The following is a 25,806-nucleotide window of genomic DNA, read 5'->3' as shown; positions in this document are numbered from 1 at the left end:
GACCCAGTTATGGGGAGAGTTATGCAGGAAACACCGATGAAGATAGGACATGAGGGTCAACTGGGTGGGGGTTGGGAGCGTGGAAATGTAGAGACCAAAGGATAGAAAGCAATGGATGGGGAGGAGCTGTCATTGCTCCCCATTGCTAAGTACAGGTGGCAGTTCTGTAGTTAATTCTGGAGATGAATTGGTGAATGGAGAAAAGTTTGATAAGATTCCCAAATCTACTGCCGCACAAGTAGGAGATGATAATTAGAAACCATAATTTGTTCAAGTCTGCTGTTTAAAACCAGACACTTAAAGCTGAAGGTGAGAAAGTGAAGCAGCATTAATGAGCTGAAAGGTCTGTTTGTACTCTTACACCACATGTCTGTTCGCTAAGGTTAACACTTCCCTTTGACAGGAATAGGAAGGTGTGAAAAAAGCATAATCGTACAAGGCCGCAGTTAGTTAACGGTGATTCGCCCGATTTTTGCAACATGTAAAATAATCTTGCTTTTGGGTTTATTCCCATTTTACCAACCCCCATCTCTCTAAGAGTGTGTGACCTTCTCAAATGATAACCCAGATGAGACATTCTGATGTCCAACTCATCCAACACTGTTACCCCAACTGAGTTCCAGTCCTTAGCTTAAGGAAGGATGGGAGAGCCATTGCTCTTGGCTCAGGCCTGATAACTGTGGAGTGGCTTCCACATTGAACAGTGTGGGTGTTCCTGCATAGGACAGGATGGGACTTGGTTTTAATTCCCTCTCTGGTATAAAGCCTGCTACCTCTGAGTGTGGTTTGTCACTTGAGTCCACACTGCATGAGCGGCCAGCATTGACGAAAATGTTGCTAATCCTGAGCCAACATCTCAGCAGAGATGAAGGAGAAGGAAGTCGAACTTTTGAACAGTGGTTAGTGTTTTGTTTTTCTTATTCCTACATTTTGTAGGAATGTCAAAAAAAAAAGGTGCAGGCTGGGTGAAACGTTTTGAGGGAGGGTTGGTTAATATGGAAGAAAAATATGCCCATGATCAATGAGATGTATCCTCAAAGAAAACAATTATGACTCAGATTGTTCAGTACAATGAGACACCAAGCTGAGCAATCAAGTATCTGATGCTGCTCTGGGCAATCTTCCTATTCTCTGTAATAACAAATCAGTTCCTTCAAAGGTTTGTAATCCTGCTTTTGTTGTTTTATTCCTTTTGCAGAATTACCAATCTGATTGATCATGGAGAGGCTCCTCTTCTCTCTGCTCCTGCTCAGTTTGACTGTCAAGGCTCAGCTTTGTCCAAAGCGTTGCATCTGCCAGAACCTCTCCCCTTCCCTCTCCATCCTCTGTGCCAAAACTGGGCTACTCTTTGTGCCTCCATTTATCGACAGGAGGACGGTGGAGCTGCGCCTCACCGATAACTTCATCACCACGGTGAAGAGGAAAGACTTTGCCAACATGACCAGCCTTGTCCACCTCACGTTGTCGAGGAATACAATCAGCCAGATCATGCCTCTCACCTTTGGTGATCTCCGCGGTCTTCGGGCTCTACACCTGGACAGTAACAGACTGACCAAGCTTGTGAATGACCACCTGAAAGGCCTGGTGAATCTCCGCCACCTAATCCTGAACAACAATCAGCTCAGCTACATCTCGGAAGGATCCTTTAATGACTTCATCACCTGCCTGGAGGATCTGGACATGTCCTACAATAACCTGGAGCAGTTTCCTTGGGTGGCCATCGCCAAAATGGTCAATCTGAACACGCTCACCTTGGATCACAATCTGATCGACCACATCGAAGAAGGGACATTCTCTGTTCTTCACAAGCTAGGCCGATTAGACATGACATCCAACAGACTACAAAAACTTCCTCCTGATCCTCTTTTCTTAAGAACTCAGCTACTGGTTAATGCCAAAGGCACTCAGTACTTCTCATTGGTGCTCAGCTTTGGTGGAAACCCATTGCATTGTAATTGTGAGTTACTCTGGTTGAGGCGCCTGACAAGGAAAGATGACCTGGAGACCTGTGCATCACCGCCTCACTTGATGGGGAAATATTTTTGGTCAATCTCAGAAGATGACTTCACTTGTGAACCCCCTCTTATCACACGGCTTTATTCGACCAAGACGTTTGTTATGGAGGGGCAGAGTGTGACGTTGAAGTGTAAAGCGATTGGGGATCCCGACCCTTCCATTCTCTGGAGCTCGCCAGAGGGGAAACTGCTTTCCAACACGTCCAGGACGATGATATACGACAATGGAACCTTGGATATCCTGATCACGACTCTGAAAGACAGCGGCATGTTCACCTGCATCGCTTCCAACGCAGCCGGAGAATCAACCACCAACATCACCATTGGGATCATCCCGCTGCCCCACCTCGTCAACCTCACAAACCAGGTGCAGGAGCCCGCCCCGGGATCATCCGACATCACCACGTCCACCAAATCCGGCTCACCTTCCAACGGCACTGACACCAAGAGTCTGCAGGATAAGAAAGTTGTGGTTACGGAACTGAGCACAACATCAGCCCTCATCCGGTGGCCCTCCCAACGGCCAATCCCTGGGATCCGGATGTACCAAATCCAATACAACAGCTCCACTGACGATACTTTGGTCTACAGGTAAATCGTAGCCTTAAAGGCTTTGTCAGAACTTAAATTTGTTCACTTTCTGAGAAATAGTCAGCAGGTCTGCACAAACACGCGTCAAACTGGAAAATACTTTTTAAAAAGTCATTAAATTATACAGTGCCCTTTGGCGGAACTAAATCTGTAATAGTCCCACCTTCTCTCACTAGGACCATAACCTTGAATGTTACGAACTTCAAAGACTCATCCAAGTACTTTTGAAGGTTTCCCTCCTCAATTATCCCCACCCCCAGGCAGGGCATTGCAGACCAGCACCAGTCTCTGGGTGAGAAAAGTTTTCCTCTCAACCTCCTAGCTCTCACTTCAGAATGATGCCCCCTTGTTATTAATCCTTCAATGAAGGGGAGCAGCTCCTTTCTAAGCATCTCATAGGATTTTAAAAGAAATTGTAATTTAAGTACAACCCATGGAAGGAAGTATTTTTCCTTTTCCAGCTGTAAAGCTCTCTTCTCTCGGTCGGTAGACTCACTCCCAAGACTTGAGCAAAGAACCTAAGCTGACTCTATGCGAGCACGAGAGGAATACAGTGCTAACATGTTTTGGTCAGTGTTGGTTCGGGGAGGTACTTTGAATCAGAACTCCCAATGTCCCAGCTCAGAGTTGCATTATTGGATCAGGGATAGTCTGCCTTTCAGAAGAAAGTGAAGACTGCAGATGCTGGAGATCAGAGCTAAAAATGTGTTGTTGAAAAAGCGCAGCAGGTCAGGCAGCATCCAAGGAACAGGAGATTCGACGTTTCGGGCATAAGCCCTTCTTCAGGATTCCTGAAGAAGGGCTTATGCCCGAAACATCGAATCTCCTGTTCCTTGGACGCTGCCTGACTCGTCTGCCTTTCAAGTCACTTTGCTCCTGTACTTGAGGTTTGTCTATATTCTGCAGAAGGTCTTTGATTCTTCAACAGCCAGTTTGGCAATTATCACCCGGGATGATCAACAGCAACATGACAGCGATTCTATTTCATATTGCTATGTCAATTTCAGGTCAAATCCCACACAATTTCCAAACAGTATAGTCACCTCTTTAATAAACACCAGTCAGTCTCTGGTTCCCAGTTTCTGTCACAATGAACTTTGCCCCCTCAATTGGACCACCATCTAAATCCACAAATGGGTGAGTAATTTGAATTAAAGAACGTTTTGCAAAGATTGAGCTGAGAACTTGGAAATGCTAAAATGTGTGAAAGCAAAAAGAAATCTATTACCATAATGTCATCTCTGAGTCAGGAAATTGAAGGCTCAAGTTCCACTTCAGATTGGTGAGTGCAGAATCTAAATTGTCCCTTCCCAGAACAGGACTCAGGGTACACTGGCCTGCCTGACAGCTTGGTACTAAGGGAGAACTTTCACCTGAGATTCAATTCAAATTAAAATGTTGCCTTTCAAAGAAAATGTTTAACCAAGGTCCAACTCTCTGTTCAAACTGATGTAAAAAGTCCAAAGTCCCAATTCTAAACACAGATGAATTCTTGCCATTGACGTGGTGAATTATAAAGTTGAATTAAAGCTTCTAACCAGGTCTCATTGTCATCTAGGAGAAAGTGAGGTCTGCAGATGCTGGAGATCAGAGCTAAAAATGTGTTGCTGGAAAGGTTGCAGCAGGTCAGGCAGCATCCAAGGAGCAGGAGAATCGACATTTCGGGCATAAGCCCATGAGCCATTCCTGAAGAAGGGCTCATGCCCGAAACGTCGACTCTCCTGCTCTTTGGATGCTGCCTGACCTGCTGCGCTTTTCCAGCAACACATTTTCAGCTCATTGTCATCGAACATACTTCTGATATTGGAGTCTTGTTGTAAGTATATTGGCTGCTGCAAAGTTAGCTAACTGGAAAATTCTGAAGATGTGAACAGTTTTCTTTACTCTTGAGCAGAGAAGACTGAGAGATGAACTGACCAAGGCTGTGAAAGACAGGTAGGGGTTTGTTGGAGTAGGTATATAGAAGGTGTTTCACCTGTGAAGATAATGGAATTAGGAGACATCAATAAATCCAAAATGAGTTCAGGAGGATCCTCCTTCCCCAGAGAGTGGGGAGAATGTGGAATGCAATCCCACAGGGAATGCTTGAGCTGAATGCATGCAGAGAGAGGCTAGATAAAGGTAAGGTGACCATAATTCCACAAGACTATTGGGCTGTTCTCTCGTTAGACAGAGGTGACTGGTAGTGGTTCAACCTGAGGGTCATCATGCCTCAGGCAAGGAGAGTCCTTCACAGTAATTTCAGCCGATGTGGGAATTGATCCCATGCCATTGGTATACTCTGTATCAGAGACCAGCCGTTGGTATGACTCTGTATCAGAGTCCAGTTGGGGACTGAGTCTTCGAGGCTGGATCCAGACAAAACAGAAGGAAAAAGGATGTGGTGATAGGATGAGGCGATGTAGGCAGGGAGGAGGTTTATCTGCAGCATTAAGATAAGGAGGGAACAGATGGGCTGAATTGCCTACGTCTGGGTTGTAAGGTGTATGGCTATATTGCCTTTTTCGAAGTCAACAGCATCAAAGTGACTGAAATTGCACAGCAATATTTCACCTGATTGAGTGAAATTCCCAGGCTTGCTGTACCTGTGTGCTTGTCATACACTTTTGGTAAGACAGAGGGACACAGGAATGGGATGAAGTTATTCTGCAGACTCATCTGAAAACAAAAAATGCTAGAGATCACAGCGGATCAGGTAGCATCTGTGGAGAGAGAGCAAGCTAACGTTTCGAGACTAGATGACTCTTCAACAGAGCCCACTTGGGTTCCATGAGCTGACGTGGGGAAACATTCGGGAACGAAAGGCACATATTTACCCTCAGGATGCGAACGGGGTCAGGCTTGGGTAAGATGGCTGACGAGGGGTCTGCCAGTGCTCACTGCTCAGGCTAACCCATGGAGAATGGCAGTAACACGACTGAAGAGTAGCAGGCACTGTTTAATTCTCGAAATAGGATGTTATGGACCAGACCGGACCAAACCAGACCAGACCAGATCAGTCCATCTCTAAAGTATTGTAAGGAGATAACCGAGACCATCACTTCTTTAAAGGCAACTGTAAGGTTCCAGATGCGATTCCATTAGTCCACCACGAGACTTTAATCACAACACATTTTGTTCCTAACACAGTTAAAGTACAGAAAAAAAGAGTAGGTCTAACTTTAACTCTATTGAAATACTTAACAAGATAATATATGATTTAACCACGAATCATCAATTGTTCCAATAAGCAGCATCCCCTAAACACATTTTTTTTTTGGCAAAACTGCAATTCAGCAAAACAGCTACTATTCTCACATCCAAAGGAGAAAATGCTGGAAAATCTCAGCAGGTCTGGCAGCATCTGTAAGGAGAGAAAACAGCTGACGTTTTGAGTCTAACTGACCCTTTGTCAAAGCATCCAGCATCTGCAGTAATTTGCTTTTATTACGATTCTTACACGCTGTCTCTCTCTAGTCCAGAAGAAAGAAACAAGCTTCTCTTTTGGATTCTTTTAAGAGGAAGCCTCTTGTCTCTGACTTCACTCTCACAGATTGGAACTCTGCAGCAAGCAGAAATCTTCAACTAACTGAACAGCAACTGAAAGTACAACTTAAAGTCCCTTGGTTCTGTGAGCCTGACCCTGCCCACTCACACTTCTTTTGTCTAATTTAATAAAAAGAATACCCATGGAGAACTGTAAGCAGTTTACCCTTAGCTTCTGAAGCATATATTCCAATATCTCAATGGGGAGAGGATTTGAATATAGGAGTGAGGATGTCTTGCTGCAGTTATACAGGGCCTTAGTGAGGCCACATGTTGTGCAGTTTTGGCCTCATAGTCTGAGGAAGCACATTCTTGCTATTGAGGGAATCCAGTGAAGGGTCACCAGACAGTATCCTGGGATGACAGGACTGACAGATGAGGTATATTAGATCGACTAGACTAGTACTCACTGGAATCTAGAAGAATGAGGGGGATCTCATAGAAACAAATTCTGCTGGGACTGGACAGCCTCAATGTGGGAAGAATGTTCCCGATGTTGGTGAAGTCCAGAACTAGGGATCACAGTCTAAGGCTAAGGGGGAAGCCCTTCAGGACTGAGGTGAGGAAGAATTTCTTCACTCAGTGAGTGGTGAACCTGTGGACTTCTCTCCTACAGGAAGCTGTTGGGGCCAGTTCACCAGATAGATACAAGAGAGAGCTGGATATGGCCCCTGGGGCTAAAGGGATCAAGCGTTATGTGGAAAGGGTGGGAGTGGGATTCTGAGATTGCATGATCAGCCAGGATCCTATTGAATGGTGGGGCAGGCTCAAAGGGCAGAATGGCCTACTCCTGCACCTACTTTCTATGTTTCCATGTAGCACTTCTCTGTAAGAGAAACAGTGCAGAACAGACATCTCTCTTAAAGGCACGGTACTGACTCAGTAAGAAAACTGGAGGAGGTGAGGTGGATTTTTCATAGAGTCACAGAGTCATAGAGATGTACAGCATGGAAACAGACCATTCAGTCCAACTCATCCATGCTGACCAGATATCCCAACCTAAACTACTCCCACCTGCCAGCACTTGGCCCATATCCCTCTAAACTCTTCCTATTCATATACCCATCCAGACGTCTTTTAAATGTTGCAATTGTACCAGCCTCCACCACTTCCTCTGGCAGCTCATTCCACACACGCACCACCCTCTACATGAACAAGTTGTCCCTTAGGTCACTTTTATATCTTTCCCCTCTCATCCTAAACCTAAGTCCTCTAGTTCTGGACTCCCCCAACCCAGGGGAAAAAAAATCCTTATCTATTTACCCTATCCATGCTTCTCATGATTTTGTAAGCCTCTATGGTCACCCCTCAGCTTCCGGTGCTCCAGGGAAAACAGCCCCAGGTTCATCAGCCTCTCCCTACAGCTCAAACCCTCCAACCCTGGCAACATCCTTGTAAATCTTTTCTTAACTCTTTCAAGTTTCACAACATTATTCCGATAGGAAGGAGACCAGAATTGCATCAATATTCCAACAGTGGCCTAACCAATGTCCTGTATAGCCGCAACATGACCTCCCAACTCCTGTACTCAATACTCTGACCAATAAAGGAAAGCATACCAAAAGCCTTCTTCACTATCCTACTTACCTGCGACTCCACTTTCAAGGAGCTATGAACCTGCACTCCAAGGTCTCTTTGTTAAGCAACACTGCCCAGGACCTTCCCATTAAGTGTATAAGTCCTGATCTGATTTGCTATTCCAAAATGCAGCACCTCACGTTTATCGAAATTAAACTCGATCGGCTGCTCCTCAGCCCATTGGCCCATCTGATCAAGATCTCATTGTACCCTGAGGTAATCTTCTTTGCTGTCCACTGCACCTCCAATTTTGGTGTCATCTGCAATTTACTATCAATACCTCTTAAGCTCAGATCCAAATCATTTATATAAATGACGAAAAGCAGTGGACCCAGCATCGATCCTTATGGCACTCCACTGGTCATAGGTCTCCAGTCTGAAAAGCAACCCTCCACCACCACCCTCTGTCTCCTACCTTTGAGCCAGTTATATATCCAAATGGCTAGTTCTCCCTGTATTCCACGAGATCTATTCTTGCTAACCAATCTCCCATGAAGGAACCTTGTCAAAAACCTTACTAAAGACCACATAGATCACTTTCACTGCTCTGCCCTCATCAATTCTCTTTGTTACTTCTTCAAAAACTCAATCAAATTCATGAGACTTGATTTCCCACACACAAAGCCATGTTCACTATCCCTAATCAGTCCTTGCTTTTCCAAATACATGTACATCCTGTCCCTCAGGATTCCCTCCAACAACTTACCCACCACCAAAGTCAGGCTCACCGGTCTACAGTTCCCTGGCTTGTCTTTACCGCCCTTCTTAAACAGTGGCACCACGTTTGCCAACCTCCAGTCTTCCGGCACCTCACCTGTGTCTATCGATGATATAAATATCTCAGTAAAAGGCCCAGCAATCACTTCCCTAGCCTCCCATAGAGCTCTAAGGCACACCTAATCAGGTCCTGGGGATTTATCGCTGAAAATGTGTTGCTGGTTAAAGCACAGCAGGTTAGGCAGCATCTCAGGAATAGGGAATTCGACGTTTCAAGCATAAGCCCTTCATCAGGAATGAGAGAGAGTAGCCAAGCAGGCTAAGATAAAAGGTAGGGAGGAGGGACTTGGGGGAGGGACGATGGAGGTGGGATAGGTGGAAGGAGGTCAAGGTGAGGGTGATAGGCCGGAGTGGGGTGGGGGCGGTGAGGTCAGTAAGGAGATTGCAGGTTAGGAGGGCGGTGCTGAGTTGAGGGAACCAACTGAGACAAGGTGGGGGGAGGGGAAACAGTTTCCTCATTTCCCCTCCCCCCACCTTGTCTCAGTCGGTTCCCTCAACTCAGCACCGCCCTCCTAACCTGCAATCTCCTTACTGACCTCTCCGCCCCCACCCCACTCCGGCCTATCACCCTCACCTTGACCTCCTTCCACCTATCCCACCTCCATCGCCCCTCCCCCAAGTCCCTCCTCCCTACCTTTTATCTTAGCCTGCTTGGCTACTCTCTCTCATTCCTGATGAAGGGCTTATGCTCGAAACGTCGAATTCCCTATTCCTGAGATGCTGCCTAACCTGCTGTGCTTTAACCAGCAACACATTTTCAGCTGTGATCTCCAGCATCTGCAGACCTCATTTTTTACCTGGGGATTTATCCACTTTTATGCATTTCAAGATATCCAGCGCTTCCTCCTCTGTAATATAGACATTTTTCAAGATGTCACCATTTATTTCCCTACATTCTATATCTTCCATGTCCTTCTCCACAGTAAACACTGATGCAAAATACTCAGTTAGTACCTCCTCCATCTACTGTGGCTCCACACAAAGGCCGCCTTGTTGCTCTTTGAGGGGCCCTATTCTCTCTCTAGTTACCCTTTTGTCCTTAATATATTTATAAAAGTCCTTTCGATTCCCCTTAAACCTATTTGCCAAAGTTATCTCATGTCCCCTTTTTGCCCTCCTGATTTCTCTCTTAAGTATACTCCTACTTCCTTTATACTCTTCTAAGGATTCACTCGATCTATCCTGTCTATACCTGACATATGCTTCCTTCTTTTTCTTAACCAAAACCTCAAACTCTCTCATCATCCAGCATTCCCTACACCTACCAGCCTTTCCTTTCGCCCTAACCAGCCTTTCCTTTCGCCCTAACAGGAAAATACTATTTCTGGACTCTTGTTATCTCATTTTTGAAGGCTTCCCATTTTCCAGGATACAAGGGAATGAAAAGCCTGATCTGTTCCAGACTGTTGTCCTCTCAAACCCTCTCAATGAGACACCCTCCACATGTGGGGCTAATCGTCATTCATGCTCTGCTCACAGGATTGTGGACATGCTGGGGCGTGGGGCAGGAATGGCTTAACGAAATGGGTAGACGGTCAATTCCACATTGTACTCTCAACCAGGGTGAAGCAATGCTCGGCCCAGCTTTGACTGCTATCATGTTGTTTTCGGGGACTTGATGCTCTGCAGGTTTAGACCAGCTTTCCCATGGTTCCCTTTCAAGAACTTAATGTCTGCAAAATCAACTGGCCCTTTCATCAGTTTTACTGGTTCATTTGTTCCCTGTTTCTCTGACAACCTCCAGGAATTAAACTCTGAATTCCTTCCAAAAATCCATAACATTTCTAATTCCTGCTGCTGGTGTGCCTCATTAGAAGCTGTCTTCTGACTAATTGCAGGTTCGGAGGAAGACAAAGTTTACTGAACCCAGAAGCAAGCACATTTACACTGCAGTCACAGTCATTATATCCCTCACTGCAAAATGTGCTATGGCATCATAATCAAACAATGTCATATGGGACTGTAAACTGGACTTACGTAACATACTAAGGAATCACAGGCTGGACTGATGCACATCAGAAACGTGCTACAAACTTAGGAGTATTATGGTAAAGCATTTGTTGAATTAGCAATAGTGTGTGTTGAAGTATGTGATAGATTAAATTGGGACTAAAAACACAAGATGCAAGAAGTTTGTGGGCTTTGTTAATATGAATTTAAGAAATATGGGTTTACCAGTCCTAGTGCGTGTATAATTTTAGGTGTGGAATTAGAGATTACTAATTAAATCATTGCATAAAATGAGGACTGTATATAGTTCTGTGCACTCCACTTTCAGATGGATATTCTCAATGAGTAAGTGGACCAAGGACAACAAGGAGAATGCAGGAGAATGGGGGTTGAGAAACACACTCGCTGTGGTGGAACAGACTTGATTGGCCGAATGGCCTAATTCTGCTCCTATATCCCTTATAATTTGGCCACATGCAAGAATTGCAGGGCAGGAGTAATCTGTATGTCAACAGGGCTCCAAATATCAGCTGATGGAGAAAAGTTCTGTAAACTAGTGCTTGACATATTAAGGCAGCATCCAAGGAGCAGGAGAATCGACGTTTTGGGCATGAGCCCTTCTTCAGGAATGAATGACGCTCATGCCCGAAACGTCGAATTTCCTGTTCCTTGGATGCTGCCTGACCTGCTGCGCTTTTCCAGCAACACATTTTCAGCTCTGATCTCCAGCATCTGCAGTCCTCATTTTCTCCTTGACATATTAAGCCAGCTTTGTGCCCCCTGGAATAAAAAAGGTTAAAGGGGGATCTGATTGAGGGCGTAAGAATGAATTGAGAGGGGAGGAAGAGAAGAATGTGAATAGGAAAAAAAACTCTTTACTCCCAAGTGACTAACTGAAATCAATTTGGGTTTGTCTTCATCTGTCTTTGGTAAAGAGCTATTGATTTCCAGAGAATATGTTGGTCATAGGAAAAGAATTTCTATTAGTTCAGGAACAATTATTGCTTCAGAACACAGGCACAGGGAGAGAATATGCAATCTCTCAAATTCATTCTTCATTCAATGAGATTATTCTTGATGAGATTACATCCTCACTGAAAGATGGTTAAAGGGTCTTTTGAAAGTTTTTAAAGCTGAGGTCATTATTAATTGTTGTTCCCATTGTCCTGGGATGACAGGTCTGATGTATAATGTGGAGATGCCGGTGTTGCACTGGGGTGTACAAAGTTAAAAATCACACAACACCAGGTTATCATCCAACAGATTTATTTGGAAGCACTAGCTTTCGGAGCACGGCTCTTTCATTGGGTGGTTGTGGAAAACAATCATAAGACACAGAATTTATAGCAAAAGATTACAGTGTCATGCAACTGAAATGATATACAGCATTGAACAAATCTAGATTGTTGTTAAGTCTTTCAACGTTTAGAATGGGTTACAGGTTTCGGTTCATTAATATGTAAATCGCAGAACTACTTTTAAGTCACATTCTCGAGATGATTTAAGGTTTTATTAAAAAATGGTGACATCTCAGCTCAGACAATGCATTAAAGTTGTGAGGTTAGAGTCTGTCTGCATCTTGAGTCAGACTGGTTCTAATTCCAAAGTGGAATTTATAAAATATTACATGGATTGACTGTCTGCAGGTTGTCCATTTTTTGAGCAAAATAGAATGTATCTGCAAATATAGATCTACAAGTACAAATTCACCCTATCGACTTATATGTGTGTACATGTGCATGTGAGAGAGAGAGAGAGAGAGAGAGAGAGAGAGGGTGAGTGTGTGCGTGAGAGAATTTACATCTGCACGTGTGTAAGCTTGGCATAGTGTGTGAGTGAGTGTGATGGGGTATAAGCCTGTGAGAGTGTGTGTGCATGGCTGTGAGTGTGGGGGTATATGTGTGTGTGCATGAGAGAGAGTGTGTTTATAAGAGAGGGTCTCCTATGTGTGTGTGTATATATGTAAGAGTGTGCGTGCATATGAGAGAGTATATAGTGCAGTGGGGTCACCTGTAGTGTGACATGAACCCAAGGTCCCGGTTGAGGCTGTCCCCATGGGTACTGAACTTGGCTATCAGCCTCTGCTCGGCTACTTTGTGTTGTCTGTCCCAAAGTCTTTCTTGGAGGGTGGTCACCCAAAGATCTGAGGCCAAATGTCCCTGACTGCTGAAGTGTTCCTCAATTGGGAGGGAACACTGCTGTCTGGTGGTATCCAGTCATCCGTTGTTGTAGGGTCTGCTGGGTCTTGCCAATGTACCAAGCCTCAGGACATCAGGTCTGATGTAAGAAGAGAATCTAGATCAGTTGGAATCATATTCACTGGAGTTTAGAGGAACAAGAAAAGGGATGTCATAGAAACTGATAAAATTCTAACAAGACTGGACAGGATAAAGGCACGAAGCATGTTTCCGATGGTCAGGGAGGCTAAGTTCGGGGTCGCAGTCTAAGAATACAAGGTAGGGCTAAGATCATAATCAAATTCTTCACTTTCCTAACGGTGGAGAAATCCAGAGCAAAGACTTTAACATCAAGGTCACATCAGACAGGAAAGAAGCGTGGGTTTCCTCCGAGTGCTCTGGTTTCCTCCCACAATCCAAAGATATGCAGGTTAGGCAAATTGGCAAAGCTAAATTGCCCATAGTGTTAGGTGCATTAGTCAGAGGTAAATACAAGGTAGGGCAATGGGTCTGGGTGGGTTACTCTTCGGTGGGTTGGTGTGGACTTATTGGGCTGAATGGCCTGTTTCCATACTGTTGGAATCTAATCTAAAGCTAGGGAACAGTCTTCACAAGAGAGGTTTCTAGCCATGAGCAACACTCCCATACAAACTAGATACTAACTCTATTCGTAATGTTAACTCTGTAATTAGTCAATCCTTTTCTAGCCAGGGGTATAAGGGATAATAAAGCCAAGTCAATAAATTGGAGGTCGAAGATAGGTCAACTATCATCTCATTCAATGAAGAATGTGTTCTGAAGCAATAATTGTTCCTGAAGTAGTTGAAATTCTTTTCCTATGACCAATATATTTTCTGTAAAACATAGATCGATATACAGCTCCTCTGGCGTATGTTAGCATTTGTTTAAAGTTTTGAAAGAAATGAACTAAAAAGATGTTTTTTATCTGTGGTCTTAACCAGAAAAAAAATCCTAAATTTATCTGCAATTTTATTTCCAAAGCATTTGCAAAGAAGTGTTGTTGTAGACTCAACAAATATATGACATGCCATCTGTGCTGAGAAAAAAATAAATATATTTTCTGTTGGAATGTATGTATAATCAGAATAGACAAAGTGAAAGTGGTATCATTGCTCATTAAGTAAAGCAATTGCCAATTACTAAAATGGGAGAATTTGTTCTAAAAAGTGTTTGAAAATCTTAGGCTTCAATCACCTGCACATTATGTGGAAGCTCCGACTTTCTGTTAAACACAACGGAACTGACTCCTTCAGGTTATCAAGACGAAACTTGTGAATGTTGGCAGGAAATTGCTGCCCAGGTTGTAGAAGCCCCAAAAAAGCAAGGTGAAGAGTTGAAACATTGATTGTGAAGATTGAGATTTCCTGATTGTCCCTGTGAAGGGACCAATTACTCTTCCCACAAATAACTGACTGAAAGTGGTTTGGGTTTATCTTGTTCTGTCTTTAGTAAAGAACTACCTACCTAATTATCACTAGGTTGCATCCTCACTGAAAATTGCTTAAGTGGTTTTAAAAGATTTTAAAGCTAATTCACTGTTCACCCTGAGAAGGAAGAACAGATTGGTTAGGACTATATTCACTGGAGTTTAGAAGAATGAGGTAGGATCTCGGAGAAACCTATTAAATTCCAACAGGGCTAGACAGGTTAAACATGGGAAGGATGCTCCTGATGACCAGGGAATCCAGAACCAGGGGTCACAGACTGAAGATATGGGAGAGGCCATTTACGACTGAGATGAGGAGAAATGTCTCCACCCAGCGAGTGGGGAGCCTGTGGAGTTCTCTGTCACAGAAAGGACAAATATTGATTGTTTTCAAGAAGAAGTAGGTAGCATGGTGGCTCAGTGGTTATTACTACTGATTCGTGGGACCTGGGTTCAATTCCCGCCTCAAGCAACTGTCTGTGTGGAGTTTGCACGTTCTCCCCGTGTCTGCATGGGTTTCCTCCGGGTGTTCTGGTTTCCTCCCATAATCCAAAGATGTGCAGGTTAGATGAATTGGTCATGCTAAATTGCCCTTGGTGTTCAGGGATGTGTAAGTTAGGTGCATTAGTTAGGGATAAATATAGGGTAGGGGAATGGGTCTGGGTGGGTTACTCTCTGGAGATTTGGTGGGGCCAAAGGGCCTGTTTCCACACTGTAGGAAAGGCTATTCTAAGAAATAGATTTAATTATTAGGGCTAAAGAGATCAAAGTGTATGGGGAGAAAGGGAACAGGGGTACTGAGCACAACGATCGGCTATGAAAAATGGAGCAGGCTTAAATGGCCTACTCCTGCTCCTAGTTTCTATCTTTCTATTATTGGAGAAAGGCTTGTCCACATTGAAATGTCATTGGAACCACTCAAGGTCAATGCCAATGGATTTAACAATCTGAAGGTGGCTCAGGAACACATAAATCTTAACAGCACTCTAGACTCGGCATGTTAGCGTTTCTCTCTCCATGGATGCAGCCTGATCCACTGTGATTTCCAGCATTTGTTGTTTTCATTTCAGATTTCAGCATCTGCAGTAATTCACTCCGCGATCTTAATAGTACATCTCTCTCAAAGCATTTATCATCAAATGCTGGGCTCGAAATTTGGTTGATGCGCAAGTGAGCAATACCGAAAGAGCTAATTTTCAGTCAGAAAGTTCTGCAGTTGATTCATCGTTGGCCTGATGTGATTACATTAAGAATGATCAATGTCAATAGTCAACTTCAGAATCCAATCTGCTTTGGGGAAATCCAAATAATGAAATGGCTGTGATTTATGGATTGTCCCTGTGCTGTGATTGGATCATTCGGGATGGTGGTAAGCTACACTGGGGACATCAATCAAAATAAAAATTAATCTAACAAAAGTGCTGGCTTTTTAAATAAAATTCTAAATCATGAAGAAGACCGACCTGATCAATTAAATGTTTTCACTGTCCTCCAGAACAGAATGAACATTCCATTTTAATCAGTGGCCACCCTTTTCTATATTTAACTAAAGTTGTAAGTGATTGATGCTAAAATAAAGGATTTGCAGTCATATAGCACCTTTCACATCCTCTGGGTGTCTCAAAACATTTTGGATTTAGATTTAGTTTATTTTAGATTTCTTACTGCCACATGTCCTCAAGTCCAGGAGTACAGTGTGTAATGTCACCACACAGGGCACCATTTTAGGTACAAAGTATTGAGGTACCGAATCATAAGATCAAGGTAAAAAGGAAGAACAAAGTTAAAAGTTAAACTTTACAGTAATTCTTAGTATTTAGTAGAAAAATAAAGAAATAAAGATAAAAGTCAAACATTACAGTCTTTTGAAAATGCTTAGCCATGCTGGAATAGAACTTCCTCCAGGGACTCAATCTCCTCCTCTTTGCCATGCTCTCCCAGCACGGTCCGTTTCAGACGCCCACACACCTTGCCTACCAGCCCCCTGCCAAATCAACCACCACACCTGACCACCATGACGGCAATTAAGTACTTTTTGAATGGGGGCACTGTTACTGTACAGTACATCTAACAGCTAATCTGCTCACAACACATTCCCACAAACAACCAGGTCAGTTCCCAGCTGAGTTGGACAGAAATCTTGTTGGCAAAGCTGTCAGTGGGTCGTGTTTACACACACTCGGGGAGTGCTGCGTGGCTGCTCAGTGAACAGAGAGGATCCGTGTCCTCTCTGCAATGGATAGCAGGGATGTCTGGTGGTGGGATCCTTTCTCCTAAGTTCTCACAATGACCCCTCAACCAACTGAGAATGCACAACAGAGTCGAGCGTACATTGTGCTGGAGAGTTTGCATACCAAAAGTATTTACCATTCACTTGTCATTTTTATTATCCATCTTCATTTGGAGAGGCTTAGGAAATCCAGTTAGTGTTCTCACCATGACAGATAGTGGAATTTGAATTCAATATAAGTCTAGATTTTAAGGGCTAATGATGATCGTGAAGCCATTGCCAAGTCTTGGAGAGATCAAAACACAGGAATCAGCCAGCATTTCTGCTTCTGGTCACAGTCAGCAAGTGAGCCCTTTGTTAGAAGGTGATTGTGGGTGAGGATAGAGTAGTGATAGTGAATGAAAATACCCAGTGACTGGTGAAGCTGCCAATACAGACATGGAGACTCATACAGACAAGGTTCGAGGAAGCTGTCAATGCTCATTAACCCAAATGACAGGGAAAGCCATTGGCAGTGAATAAATCAAACTAATAAAAAAGTCATTCCAATACAAAGGTAGTAATGACTTCCAATTTTCAATTTTGGTTTTGATGTGAAAATGTGAAGGTACATTTATCAGGTGTGCAGTGAGGCAGAATTATTACTGCTGCCCTGACTCTCCCAAGAACATATCAGATCTGACAACTCAAAGTTACTTCGAGCAGTTCCCTAAGTGATGGACTCTCAACAGAAAACTGCCCAGAGTCAATGTCTGTATCGAACCCCGTGCTGGCCTTGGCCTGTGAGTATTTGATGGGGACAGCATACAGGGAGTTTTACTCTGTATCTAACCCTGTGCTGTCCATGACCTGGAAATATTTGATGGGGACTCTGTATCTAATCCTACGTTGTTCTAGTTTTGACAGTGTTTGATGAGAACAGTGTAGAGAGAGCTTTACTCTATATTTGACCCTGGTCTGGAAGTGTTTGGTGCTGATACTGGGGGCTGTTTTCTGCCCAGAGCAGGATTGGGCTCAGTAGGTGGTGTTTCTGATGATTCATGGAATTACAGAATAGAATCATAGAAGTTTACAATACAAAAAGAGGGCATTCAACCCACTGTGTCTGTACTAGCTCCTGAACGAGCTACCCAGCTAGTCCCACTCTCCAGTCCTATCTCCATCACCTTGTAATTTTATCCCTTTCAAATACATACCCAGCTCTCTTTTGAAACCTCCTCTGGAGATCCACGTCCACGAGTCTCCCAGGCAGCGCATTCCAAATCCCAACAACTCTCTGAGTGAAAAATATTTCTCCTCATCTCACTCCGAGCTCTCTTGCTGACAATCCTGAAACTGTGACTCTCTAGTGACTGATGTACAAACTAGTAGAAACAGAATATCCTCCCTTATCCGGTCAAAAGTGTCCATAATTATGAACACCTCAATAAGGTCACCTCCTAACATCTGGCCAAGGGAATGAGCTCAATCTCTCTAATCTTTCCTTGTATCTAAATTCCCTCATTCCTGGGATCATTGTAGTAAATCTCTTTTGAACTTGGGTTTCCTCTGGCTGCTCTGGTTTCCACCCACAGTCCAAAGATGTGCTGGTTAGGTGAATTGGCCATGCTAAATTGCCCGTAGTGTCAGGTGAAGGGGTAAACGTAGGGGAATGGATCTGGGTGGGTTGCTGTTCGGAGGGTTGATGTGGATTGGTTGGGCTGAAGGGCCTGTTTCCACATTGTAGGGAATCTAATCTAAAAAAAAACTTTCTCCAGGGTTTTAATATCCTTCCTTCAATAAGGTGCCCAGAACTGACCACAGTCATTGACTATGATGCCTTGTCACTGTCCGTGGTGCTGATCTGCTGAGCCTTTCCTGCCTCTGGTGTATCTCCAGGAAGGCAGCTTCTAGAAGGTAAAAACGATGACTGCAGATGCTGGAAACCAGATTCTGGATCAGTGGTGCTGGAAGAGCACAGCAGCTCAGGCAGCATCCAACGATCAGCGAAATCGACGTTTCGGGTGTTAGTGCTCTGCCCCACCACTGAGTGGGACATCATGAGGCCAATTGAAATGTGCTGATTTTTCTGACATTTAAACAGATCTCCTCCAGCTGGCCCTCAGCCCCGTCCATGTGAGAGAACAGCAGCAGTCTTCATAAAAGATGTTGTGTAATTGGGGGAAAGTAGAGTGAGTGTGGCTCTATGGGGCTGGGAGGACAGTAACTGGGTTCACAGGAATCCAAAGTGGGGACCTCTCCCTCTGCCTTGATGGCCCGGCAACTGGAGATACTAATTTTCTAGAGTATACAATACCTTCCAAGGGAACCTGCCTCCTGAGCTTTACTCGACACTCAGTAGGTGCTGCTGACTGCCCAGATGTCTAGGCATTCACATTATCCTTCCTGCTTCCCAAATCTGCCTAGCACAGTGCTCCAGGAGGGGAGTGCTTCATCAGCCGCTCCTTGTATCTCACCACAGCCAGTTCCCAATCCCGGATTCATCCTGGTGTGAGCAGGCAGAATCAGGTGTGACTCACAACTCATTAATACTCTCTCTGTCTCTGTCTCTGTCTCTCTCTCTGTCTCCCCAGAGGCTGCCAGACCTAATGAATTTCTCCAGCACTTCCTGTTTCTATTTCTGATTTGCAGTTTTTCACTTTTGCTACAGCCTCAGTCCTTGACCTCTGTAATGGGAAATGTTCCATTTCCCAGTGTTACCATTTCTCACCTTCATCAGCACAAGCCAGCCATAAATGTCAGGTTCTGTCTAACAGAAGATTCAGTAATCCTCCTGGTAAGTCTTTTTATGTCAACTCATCAAGACTGAATGATGCCCTTGGCATTTTCTAACCGTTGCTGCCATACAACCCACTTGCATTTGCAGGCTGATACATCTTAGTGCCGTAGCCTGAAGGTGACACTTGACAGAAGAGAAGATACTTGGTCAGGTTAATAAGAACATGCTATGGTTACCATGGCTTAGCAACAATCAAATCCATCCCCCTTTTGTCTCAGTTAGTCATTGCAGACAGCTCTGAATGAAGAGATAGCATTAGCACAAAAAGAGTGGGCAGAATGGCCTTCCCCTGAGGTATACCTTCCACAATTCTTTGTATACCTTTTATTTATTCATTCATGGAATGTGGGTGTCCCCGTCTAGCCTAGCAGTGAATGCCTGTCCCTAATTACCTTGAGGGGAGTTGTGAATCAAATGCATTGTTGTGGGTCAGGAGTCACGTGTAGGTCAGACTGAGTAAGGGTCACTGTGCACTCGATGGGCTGAGTGGCCAGCTTCGACAATGTATGGATTCTATGATTCTTTTCCTTACAGCTGCTAGTTTTCATCCCCAGACTCCCAGTCAATGTATCTGTCACTAAGACTATCAGTTGAATTCCAATTTCACCATCTGCCATGGGTCCCTGGATTTATAGTTCAGTGTTAGGACCGCGAGACCCCCCACCCCGTGACTCTATAACTAACTCCTGGTCCTGACAGTTTAGGAAGTTACTTGATGTGAAATGACTCTGATTGAAGCCACTGTAATTTGAATATAAGCTGACGTTTATCAGAGTCTGAAATAAAAATTGAAAGAACTGCGGATGCTGTAAATCAGAAACAAAAACAGAAATTACTGAAAAAGCTCAGCAGGTCTGGCAGCATCTGTGGAGAGAAATCAGAGTGAACATTCTGGGTCGAGTGACCCTTGCTCAGATGTTCTGAGGAAGGGTCACTGAACCCAAAACGTTAACTCTGATTTCTCTCCACAGATGCTGCCAGACCTGCTGAGCTTTTCCAGTAATTTCTGGATTTTGTTTTTTAGCTGAGTGTTTACATGCACAGTGCACCAGCACCGGACAATGTGTGAACACATTCCTCAGAAGGCTCTCTCTGTGGCTCTCTCTACGCCCCCTTTCCCTTTCTGACTTTTGGGAGTGTCCAGTCTTGTTTGTTACTGTGATGGTAGAGGCTCATATCAGTCCTGGGCCTTTGTAGCTCAGGTGGTAGCAGCCATGCCTCTGAACCAGATTGTTCCATGGTCACATCCCACCAGGATCTTAGCCAGTGATACAGACAAGGCCTGGTGCAGTGTGGGGGTAAATCATGGCCCAATAAGTGTTGAGCTGGGGTGGAGCAGGGTAGGGGCAAGGGTCTGAGACAGAGTCAGAAACAGCACCAGGGTCCGGAGGTACAGTTATTGCTCAGGTCTAGTCCCCAGAACTGGATAAGTGAGGAAGTGGGAGCTGAGACTGAGAATTCTTTTAAATTTCAAGCATATACTTTATTCATAAAACATATCTTTGTATATATACATATTCACCGTTTGGTTCTGTACAGTAGCCTATCAAGGAAACGAACAAACATTGGAGTTTGACTCTATCCAAACAAACCAAAGACATGTCTTACACTTACAGGACTATATTTACATGCATCTGACACAGTAGGAAGGTCCAATAACTGAACAAACCCCATTTACCTTCAACAGGAAGACCTCAGACGGTGGTCTTTCCCCACTGCCCCTTGACAGCAGCTGCCCCAGGCTTTAGTGCATCCCTCAGCACGTAGTCCTGGACCTTGGTATGTGCCAGTCTGTAACACTCAGTCAAGGTCAACTCTTTGTTCTGGAAGACCATTATGTCATCACAAAATCAACAGTTTCATTTCCCAAAGACTTAAACGTTGAAAATGATTCAATTTCACTGATACGGTTAATATTCAGTGACTCCCCAGTTAGGTAGAGCAGGTTGATTGGACCTGATCTGACTAGACCTTAACCATTTCCAGTTGGGCTTCTCCTGTTGATGGTCTCATTCCTAAAGGCACTGTCTTGATAAGGAGTTTTGCCTGACTTATTTTGCACAGCAACTGCTTCCAATCACTCCGAACCATTTGATTAGCAGCTTCTGATTGGTTTCTAAAAGGCGTTGTCACATGTCCTGAGAATTGTCCACTGACTTCCGTCGCAATTCAAACCAATCATAAAATATATTGTCACAAAAACCACATGCTCAATTCAAATGAGAATAACATTCAATCTGTTTGGAGATGGAGGAGGGTGATTTAATCAGCGCTGTGGGACCACCCTATTGGGAAAAGCTGGAAAAAGAATACCTTAGAGAAGCAAACCATTCCAAATATATGTGACCACTGGGAGCAAGAGGATTTTTCTATTGTATGTTAATCATGCTTGAACTAGCATGATGGCTCAGTAGTTAGCACTGCTGCCTCACTGCACCAGTGACCCAGGTTCGATTCCACACTCGGATGACTGTCTGTGTGGAGTTTGCACATTCTCTTCCTGTCTGCGTGGGTTTCCTCTGGGTGCTCTGGTTTCCTCCCACAGTCCGAAGGTGTGTAGGTTAGGGTGGGTTGGCCATGCTAAATTGCCCATAGTATCTGGGGATGTGTAGGTTACATGGATTGGCCATGGGGAGTGCAGGGTTACAGGGATAGGGTACAGGGATGAGTTTAGGTAGGATGGTCTTTGGACAGTCAGCATGGACTGACTGACCTGTTTCCACACTGTAGGGATTCTATGATTGTTTCACAGATTCAGGCAGGTGATGTGATTTTCCAATTAATCTATAAAACTGACCAACATCCAGGCAGCCATTTTGTTTTGACAACAATGTTTACCATTAACATCTGCGATCCGTATGGTTTTATTGACTGAAACGTTTGTGTTAGATCTGAGGAATGATTGAATGCAAGGGAATATTGTGAGGTGATATTGGAAAACCGCTGTTTCACAATCAGGGAAAAGTGCTGAGCTGCTGCTGGTGTCTTCATCTTCCCATGACACTAGGAATTAGTGTCACATTATCAATTAGCTCAAAAGGACCAACTACTGCTACACATTGTTCGAACACATCAATCAGACTGGTCTTCAATAACAAGACAATATACATAAGCTCTGGGGGTTTAGGGAGATGGATGACATGTTGGTACTTTGCAATTTGGAGCTGTTGTTTCTGTCATGTATTCACTGAGGATGTTAATAGGCTGAAGTACAAAGGAGGGAGAAGAAAAAATGAAGGGTGGAGTGAAGACCCAAATCAGGCATCTATCTTCAGATATTTTACAGTCAGATCATTCCAATAATGAAGCGAATTCAGCAAGAGATTACTGGCTAGAATTCTCTGACACTGCTTCAGGTTAAACTGCCCAGTAGCCTGTTCAGGGGAAAAAAACACAGGAATCACCTCAAACGTTGAGGGAAACGGAGAAATACCATGTACAGAGCTCCAATGGTGAGATGACAAAGGTTAGGTGGATTGGCCATGTTAAATTAACCAATAGTGTCCAGGGATGTGTGGGTTATTTGGGTTAGCTATGATAAAAACCGCATGCAAGGTTATGGGGAGGGGATGTGATTGTTTTTGGTGGATCAATGCAGACTTGGTGGACTGAATGTCCTCTTTCTACACGGTAGGAATTCTTTGATTCCATGTGCAATGATTGCACAATGTAAGGGATATGGGCCACGCACTTGATGTCGCTTTTCAATCAGGAGTTAGGTCAGATTTCTATGTCTCTGGTTCAGTTGTGGTTTGCAATGTATAGAGTGTCTTAAGAATCCTTGCTGTCTAGACTCAGCTGATGAACTCAAATGAGCCTGTTTTCCGTAACAATGTCTCTGTTATCTTTAAATCATTAATAATGCTGTAATTATACTCCCCATAAATGTGACATAGGGAGTCCCAAAATGTCCCACTAACCAGTCCAACATTGGCATCTCCAAATCGTTTATAAGGGAATCGGTATTTTCAACATGTCCAGTGTTTAAGTCAGTGCTATAAGAAATATCAAGAATGTGCCACAATACACTGGAATTTCCCAGACTGAGAAATGTAAAAATCACCACCAATTGTTGTAAATGATACAACACAGAAACCACACTATGCTTCCCGTCTCCTATAAAGATTTACCTTTAGGTTCATAACTCTCCTAAACCATTCCTCTGACGATATCATTGTTTTTCAAGAATTCAGCAATTTGAACTGTTCCTGTACAAAGGAGGAATTGGGAAGACTCCCTGCCCTAATTCTGACCTCTCTGCTGCATCACATTGAGATTTTTCTCCATGCCCCAACTTTGTCCCAAGGTGACTGACCCATTTCTAACTGCAGAGTCCCAGACAGATTCCAGGGTCAGGGGTAACTCCTTTTCCAGCAAATGCCTTTGCAATAGAGATTGTCACAACAAAGATGAAGCCACACTTTTACTCCCTTCCCCAATCCTACCCTGTACCATCCATTTATTGTTGGATAGGGACGAGCTGTTGGGATTTGTGACTGAATGTGTTTTCCATTTCCTAGTGGAGTGTAGGTTCTCACTAGCTAAATTCCTGTGCTTCCAATCTCACTAATGTCAGCAGGAGCCAATAGTCACATCGTATGGAGGCCCCTGCACTGGTCTGTACTAGTCTGCTGCGGAGAGCCTTTGGAGACAAACTGTGACATTTATCTTTCTGAGTTTGCTTCTAGTCCCTCTGACCAATGGTTAAACTGGATATAGCCGTGATGTAACTGTGTATAGGTGTGATGTAACTGGGTGTAGCTGTGATGTAACTGTGTATAGGTGTGATGTAACTGGGTGTAGCTGTGATGTAACTGGGTGTAGCTGTGATGTAACCGTGTATAGCCGGGATGTAACTGGGTATAGCCGGGATGTAACTGTGTACAGCCGTGATGTAACTGTGTACAGCCGTGATGTAACTGTGTATAGCCGTGATGTAACTGGGTGTAGCTGTGATGTAACTGGGTGTAGCTGTGATGTAACTGGGTATAGGTGTGATGTAACTGGGTGTAGCCGTGATGTAACTGGGTATAGCCGTGATGTAACTGTGTATAGCCGTGATGTAACTGGATGTAGCTGTGATGTAACTGGGTGTAGCTGTGATGTAACTGGGTATAGCTGTGATGTAACTGGGTGTAGCTGTGATGTAACTGGGTGTAGCTGTGATGTAACTGGGTATAGCTGTGATGTAACTGGGTACAGCTGTGATGTAACTGGGTACAGCTGTGATGTAACTAGGTATAGCTGTGATGTAACTGGGTATAGCTGTGATGTAACTGGGTACAGCTGTGATGTAACTGGGTGTAGCTGTGATGTAACTGGGTACAGCTGTGATGTAACTGGGTATAGGTGTGATGTAACTGGGTATAGCCGTGATGTAACTGGGTATAGGTGTGATGTAACTGGGTATATCTGTGATGTAACTGGGTATAGGTGTGATGTTACTGGGTATATCTGTGATGTAACTGGGTATAGGTGTGATGTAATTGGATATAGGTGTGATGTTACTGAGTATAGGGGTAGTCTAGCATTTTTTCTTCAGTCCTCCATCCTGTAACTAAGCAGTATACCCGGGTACCTTTATACCTAAGATGGTGCTGTAAGTGGTGACTTATAAACTTTTCACTGTACTCATTTGAGTACATGTGACAATAAAACTAATTCATTCACTCAGTTCGTTGAAGGAGATATAATCCCGTTTCATGACCACTGACAGCTCCAAGGGAGATTAACCCTAAACTCGAAATGATTCCGAAATGTCCAGATGACATCAGTGTGGGAAATGTGATGCTGTATGTGATGGATAATTATTAACAGCAGGTTTTGTATCTTTTAGAATGATTCCATCTACAAGCAGAACTTTCTTGGTGAATGACCTGGCTCCGGGAAGGGACTATGACCTGTGCATTTTGGCCGTCTATGATGATGGGATTACTTCAATGACTGGCACTAGAGTGGTGGGCTGCGTCCAATTCACAACCGAACAAGAATACACCCAATGCCATTCAGTACACACCCAGTTCCTTGGTGGGACCATGATCATCATCATTGGTGGCATCATTGTGGCCTCTGTGTTGGTTTTCATCATCATCCTTATGATCAGGTACAAGGTCTACAATAACACTGGGGAACACAAGACTGTGGTGAGCAACATGTGCTCACAGACCAATGGAGGTCAGAATGGAGGAATGACACAGTCCAGCTCCAAGCTCACCGAAGGTTCAGGTGAGTCCATTCAAGAGATTTTTGGTGAATCCTCCAAAGGTTTGGTGACTGTGTTATTGAACATGTCTCGGGAAAAGGGTGATTTTCCTCAAGCTACTGTGCTGACAGCAGACACTTTGTCTCACACACAATGCAGGAGGACAAAGCCAGTTGTAGACCCCCAGAAAGAAGCTCATCTGTCCTCAGAAGAGGGACAGACAGAGGGGAGCACAACTGACTCCAGCTTGTCGGTTTGCTTGATTAGACCGCGCAAGGTCACGCTACCTCGAAGGGAAAAGGAAGCTAAACTAAGCAATGTATCTGTTCTGCCCTGCGAAATCTCGAGAACCCACCATAGACATTCGTTTGATGGAGACTATTCTCTGTTCCAGAGCCACAGCTACCCAAGGAGGGCACGGACTAAGGCAAATCTGACTGGCAGTGGGCAGAATTTGAACTCTGATGACACTGTCTTGGAGAACAAGAGAACCACGTGCAGCAGCACAGAATGGATGTTGGAAAGCACAGTGTGA

The 25,806-nt window shown here is 44.1% G+C and overlaps 1 protein-coding gene across 1 annotated transcript; it reads left to right on the top strand.

Annotated features, from left to right (window-relative positions):
* Nucleotides 1-1,218: 1,218 nt before the first annotated feature.
* LOC132836685 (leucine-rich repeat and fibronectin type III domain-containing protein 1-like protein) lies at nucleotides 1,219-25,806 on the top strand. Its single transcript, XM_060856083.1, has 2 exons — nucleotides 1,219-2,606; nucleotides 24,906-25,806. Exons 1-2 carry the CDS (start codon nucleotides 1,219-1,221, stop codon nucleotides 25,804-25,806), a joined length of 2,289 nt encoding a protein of 762 aa, XP_060712066.1.

Source organism: Hemiscyllium ocellatum, chromosome 47 (assembly GCF_020745735.1).
Source record: "Hemiscyllium ocellatum isolate sHemOce1 chromosome 47, sHemOce1.pat.X.cur, whole genome shotgun sequence".
Taxonomy (NCBI): Eukaryota; Metazoa; Chordata; class Chondrichthyes; order Orectolobiformes; family Hemiscylliidae; genus Hemiscyllium; species Hemiscyllium ocellatum.
This window is presented reverse-complemented; position numbering and strand designations above follow the sequence as displayed.

Coding starts and splice junctions, on each gene's coding strand:
- LOC132836685 (XM_060856083.1), top strand. CDS start 1,219: ATGGAGAGGCTCCTCTTCTCTCTGCTCCTGCTCAGTTTGACTGTCAAG. Junction 2,607..24,905: donor GACGATACTTTGGTCTACAG/GTAAATCGTAGC, acceptor TGTATCTTTTAG/AATGATTCCATCTACAAGCA.